General features: G+C 33.6%; 1 protein-coding gene across 1 annotated transcript in view; it reads left to right on the top strand.

The window, feature by feature from the left end:
• The first annotated feature begins 368 nt into the window (after positions 1-368).
• Positions 369-6,422, top strand: part of LOC106458737 (cardioacceleratory peptide receptor-like) — a 51,909-nt gene continuing 45,855 nt past the window's right edge. The window contains exon 1 of the mRNA XM_013918280.1: positions 369-551. Within this exon, the coding sequence (XP_013773734.1) occupies positions 369-551 (183 nt within the window). The remainder of the gene's footprint in view (positions 552-6,422) is intronic.

Below are 6,422 nucleotides of genomic sequence, written 5' to 3'. Positions count from 1 at the left end.
CATTTGAATAACATTCTACGACTTCATGTGTTGTTTTGTGACGATCGTTCTCGTCTTGTATTCTATACAAGATGGGAGAACCAACTGGGAAGAAGCTTAGGTATTACGTCACGACAAGAGCATCCTTAATATGAGCAACTGTGAAACATATCCCTGCGTTCTTTCAAAGACAAGGTGATGTGGAGGAATCATTTACAGCATGATCCACATTTCTTGGGCGTAAGTAAAGAAAGGAAGGACGAAAGTTGAGGTTTTATATTATAAAACACTAGACTGTTTCTTGGTGGAAGGTAAAATTTAACTTTATTAATAGTTTTTCTCTTCTTTGATATACTGTTAATATAATCATTCCAATAGATTGAAGTCAAATGCATGTCCGTGAAAAGGATCATCAGATTGTCAACGAAATCATGGACTTTCCAGATTATAACATTTCCCTACATCTCCTAGAATATTCAAACATTTTTGATTCTGTTTCAAACTTTACAGACTTTAAAAACTGGACCTCTGACGAAGATAAAAATGATTTTGAGTACTTCTATTTCTATCGGGTAAGTTCTAGAGTAATCATTCTGATTTATATTATCAACACGTTAGGTAGTTTAGTTAAAATGAGCTCCTAATTTCCAGTCAGAGTTTATCCTATAGTTGAAGGATTTCTATTAACATTAGTACTTCCCAACTGAGTCTAATCTCATCAGAGGGCTTAAACAAGTTGGAATTTGTAATGAACTTCTACTGCTTTGTTTCTTAAATGAGGTATTGTTTTGGGCTCTAAGCTGTTGCCTCAGTATTGTAACCGAAACGTATTTCTCATTCCAAAGTAAAATAAAATAAATAACAGAAGTAATCCACTACAAATTTCAATACTACAATGTACAAACTACTAACGAAAGAAGACTTCATTGGAACACAAACAGGTGAAGACAGCGTCTCAAACCCACGGTAAGGCTGGTTTGTTATCGTCTGTAATTGGGATTAATGCACATGTGGCAAAATATTACTATTTCTTCTTATCTGCTGAGCCGGACGTTGCCTAGGCTTAGTTGTTAGGATCCCAGCTATTCGATCAAAGAAGAGTAACCCAAGAGTTGGGGGGGGGGGGTCCGTTTGATTAGCTGCTTTTCCACTAGTTTATCACTTCATGATTAGGAACGGATTTACGCGAAACTCTGACCTTTTTTGATTTGGTAACTCATTTGTATTAGCGATTAATGAAAAATATTAAAATAACATTTTAGTTCAAACGTTCAACATTTTCTTCTGTTACCTGAAAGTACTGAAAGCGCTTAAACTCAGTTGTTGCAGAAATGCTGAAGAAACTTTCGGCAAAGAGGTCTATTATGCTAGTTTCAACGCACGTAATAGAATCTCAGTTTTTCAACATGTTAGCACTGAAAATGTTTTCAAATCTGTTGTAACTGTCATTATCACAAACAGATATTAAACATTTATAATTACTGAAGATAGCATTTTACAACGTTGGACGTTTATTTCGAACTTGAAATAATATATTATGCGTCTCCTATTTCCTTGTGTATGATATGTGAAGAAGACAACTTTAATGGGAATAGATCGCGCAGTTTTTATAGCTTGAAAACATAAACGAGTTATATCGTCTAATAACTAACACATTAGTTTTTTATTGTTTGTTGGAATATAACAGAACAGAAAATATAATGTCAGACAGAAAATTAAATTGTTCTGCCTTCTAAAAATTTGACAGTTTCAAATGCTTCTTTTTGGGCGATGTTTTAAGCCAAGAACCGTAACGATCTCAAAGTTTCTTAGATTTTTCGACTGACTTGTCACGTGGACAGAAAAACAGTTTAGTCTGATACTAAACAAAGATTATTTTGTAGCTTATTTCAGTGTCAGCACATACCTTGGAAACTTCCTCATGCAATCAGATTTACTTTTTTGCTGCTAATTAAGAATCAATTTTCAGGAGAGCGCTTTACAGTAGCCTGAACAGCAGATTGATAAGTAGGCCTACTGCAGATTAGTTTCAGTGGTTCAAAGGCAATTTAAGAACTGGAACACATGGTTTAATGATTTTTTATTGAACTTTTACCACGTGTTTAAAGAGTTAAATGTTTTATAAACTATCTGACGACTAATTATACATTACTGAATCGAAAGGGTCTGACAAACTTGGTTTATCGGAATTTTAATGCAATGCCTCACGTTATTGTCACTTACAGATCAAGAGAAAAAAAACTATAAGTTAAAGAGAACGTGCAACTAGTTTACAGAATATCCAAAGTTATAACTATTGGATTTGATATGCTTTGTAAATTCCTTTAAAAGAACGGAAAAAGTAACTTATTTCTCTGACTTAATCTTTCGGAAAACTGGCAGACGCTTTTATCGAATTCTTTCCTAAGACGTGCACTTTTCCCCGTCGAGAACTCACTTTGAAAATGACTAAATTACCTTTCTTATGGATAAAATTTTATATTCCCACAGATCCTGCCTAGCTAATCAGTTGTGAGAATGGTAGAAGTAACTTCTGCCATAGATCCTGCCTAGCTAATCAGTTGTGAGAATGGTAGAAGTAACTTCTGCCATAGATCCTGCCTAGCTAATCAGTTGTGAGAATGGTAGAAGTAACTTCTGCCATAGATCCTGCCTAGCTAATCAGTTGTGAGAATGGTAGAAGTAATTTCTGGACTATTTTGAAATCCGATTGTTGGCTTGTACAAAGCTACACAATGGGCTATCTGGGGTATCGAAACCCGGTTTCGGCCGTTGTAAGTCCGCAGACATATCGCTGTGCCACTGGGGGAGGGAGTATTTTCATTTGACTTAGTGCAAATTTTTAATCAGGTGCAAGTTGAATGAATTTTAAAATATGTTTACTGCATATATACCTAGATTTAATAATCAAGGGTATTAATACAAGCTATTTATATACTTTATTGACAAGTCATAAGAAATTGATTTTTTTATCGAAGAAATAAGTTGTTCTTAACTTGAAAATTTTAATTTTTCCCATTAAAAATTTAGTTTTGAAGAATTCTTACTTTTATTCGAATTTAAGGTTTGTAGTGCATGCTGGAGAGCCGTATTTATTGTTAAAAAGATAAGTAAAACATGCATGACCTGTCACTCCATAAAAACGTAATTGGTTTTATTTTAGCCAACGTTTCTCCATTACCGCTTCATTGAGGCAAACAAGATACTGATATAGGCTTATAGAAAATCATTTACCAAGTGACTTGTTGGCTTAATTAAAACTATTTATGTTTTCTGGAGTAATAGGTCTCCTTTTATTAATTTTTTTAAGAATTCTTATTTTCATCTAATCTTAAACCTCTTTGTCCTCAACAAACTTTGAGACTTCATCATACTTTAAACACATGGCAAAAAGGCAGACCTGAAAACCTGCTCTGTTGCATATCGTCTACAAATATTTAAGGAAAAATATTTTCGGTATCTGTTCTTTTGATGTTTGATGTCTCACAATATGAACCAAATACCTCTAAAAATATACATTCGAAATTCGTGTAGAAACTCCTTCTTCCATTTCATTATCACTGCAAATATAGGACGCGAGTTTCGCCCCTGGTATCCAAGATAACGTTATCATGCCTCAGTGCTCTCTAAATAAATTCGTCTTATTCGCATGTATTCACTCCTAAGTTTATATCCTAGCTCGTTAGAAGTTATTGGTTTGCATGAAGATGTAAAGACATCGAGGCATGAATAATTAGGCATACGGCTACTGTTAGTCTTATACATATCTTGATTTATAGAGAACGAAACAGATAAACTAGAAACGTCATATAACGACAACCTTTATTAGTTACGTTTGTTTGTTTTTTCAGTGTTATTCAGTGAATAAATTACTTCAGGCTGGAGTTATAGAAACGTTTATACAAACACCAAAGTTTTAATATCTTCACGAAAAGAAATGTAGTTTGTGTTGATTGTTAAAAGTTCATTGAAATATTTTTGGGTTAAGTTACACTAACCAAGCCATAAAAAATATAATATTTACTATATGGTTTAGAGTTCGTAAATATTTGACAAACAATGTAAAGGTAATGTAATTTTATAAGTACATTCAGTAATTGTTTATTTTATGTTCTCCGTATTCAAGTCTGATCTCGAACTCAGATTTCTTAATCACACCGATCAAGATTCATTAGTCGAATCCCAACGAGTATGTCACAGTATTGAAAAATAATGTACGACTGCGAAATAGGCAATGAAAATTATGATTATCAGCATCTTCTGAGAATCATCGTATAACAGATATATTTTAATCAGAGCATGATATTTTAAAAACCTTACGTTTTAAATATCTTACACTAATTTTAATAAACTTTGCTGATTTTAAAGTTAGCGTGAAATCCGTTATATAGAAAAGTAGGATTAGATGTATTAATGGAACGTTCTGATTACAAACACGGTACTAAAGTAATTCTAATTCTTTAACACTTAGTGTCCTTAATATACTTTTCACGGGGGGTAGTGGTAAGTTTACGAACTTACAACGCTAAAATCCCAAGTTTGATTCCCAATATGACTTTGCTCTAAAATCAAGTTGAATTTTTCATAAAAATGCAAGAAAAAAAAACGAACTGTAATCCCTGTCATGTTTAGTTGCCTTTACGATCACCTTATTCTTGTAGATATAATATCATTATTAACGGGGAGAACATAACCACGTGTGAAGAACTTAGTTCACTTTGTACAGATTATAAAAGTAGCCACGATAACCTACCTCAAAAGACAAAATTCGATTTAGCCACCAACGTACCATCCTTTGACACCATAAAAATACTCCGTCAAAAGTTTGAAAACGATAGAAATCTCAAGAAACACACCCACATGAAAATATCTATAGTAACAGAACTCAAACTCTCTGTGTTAAAACATCATACCTCTAACATGAAGGTAAATACTACTAAGAACAAGAAAGACTAGGCCGTGTGCTCACCATATCACCAGTAGTCCGTAACTTTTACCTGGAACATTCAGAAAATTCAGAAGTCACACGATGTGTCTCAGATTTAGCCACATTCTAAAGATTCATAAATTCATGAACCACCTGAATAGACGAAATTCATCGCTATAGTTTACAGCGGAAGCAAAAGATAACAATTTCGCATATCTGGACGAGCTGGTTACCATGACACATAACTGAAGTTTACCCGAAATCCACTGATTAAATAAATCAAACCATTCTTACAGTTAAAGACTGGCATCATAGACTGTCTAGTTTCAATCTATATAAATAAACGTCAATATGTATGTGTATCTGTTCCTTATACGTTTCCACATTTCTTGATCAGTCAGCACCTACCTTGACACAGTGATACAAAATAACATAAGGAAGGTCACGAGGGGGTTTGGACCCCCATCTAATTTCGGAAAAAACACCAAATCAGCCCCTAACTTGACACGATGATACAGGATGACATGAGGAAGGTAATAAGGGGTTGGACCCCCATCTAACTTCATATGAATTTCGGAAAACCACCAAATCAGTACCTAAATTGACACAGTGATACAGGAGGACATGAGGAAAGTAATAAGGGGAATGGACCCCATCTAACTTCATATCTAATTTCGGAAAACCACCAAATCAGCACAACTTGATACAGTGATACAGGCTGCGGAGTAAAACTATGCCATTGCACTTAATACTTTTCCTCATTTCTTGACCAATCAGAACCAAACTTTTAGAAAAAAAAACTACCACTGTTGTATATCTCTTAGCATTATAATAAACTACGTAACCACTATTATTAGAATTCTTGAAAACGGTATCTTTTTATTTTCAGTATTGGTACCTTTATGTATTTGTATCTATATAAGTAAACGTCAATATATGTGTGTGTGTGTGTATATGTTCCTTATACGTTTCCACATTTCTTGATCAATCAGCACCAGTATGTCTTTCTTTTCAGTATTGGTACCTGTATGTATTTTTTTTTTGCATTCTTAATGTTTATTATCTTAAGAACAAAAAATAGAATCACAATTTCCTATCCTTTGTTACAAACGAGAGTTTATTTCACCCGTCCAACGTACGGGTACTCCAGTTAACAATGAATAAAAGTTATTATACTGAAGATGTCAAGAAGAAGGAAGAGAAACACATCACCACAACTCTTGTTGAGAATAAATCCCGAGAACATTTGATGATGAAGAAAATGAAGATAAACAACTAGAATACTTAGGATGAATCTTACAGACGTACAGACATATTCCCTTATGTTTAAAGTATCTGTGAAAACAAACAGAGGGGATATATAAACTGCATAAAGTCAAAGCATCACTTAATATAACATAACATAATATTTTGGGACAACATGAGACCTATTGGTCTATCTCGGCTGTTTCATCCTCAAAACTAAATTAAAATGATTAAAAAAATTTTAAAAAATTAAATCCAGCCCTTTTTATTC

This window comes from Limulus polyphemus, unplaced genomic scaffold (genome assembly GCF_000517525.1).
Source record: "Limulus polyphemus unplaced genomic scaffold, Limulus_polyphemus-2.1.2 Scaffold24, whole genome shotgun sequence".
Taxonomy (NCBI): Eukaryota; Metazoa; Arthropoda; class Merostomata; order Xiphosura; family Limulidae; genus Limulus; species Limulus polyphemus.
This window is presented reverse-complemented; position numbering and strand designations above follow the sequence as displayed.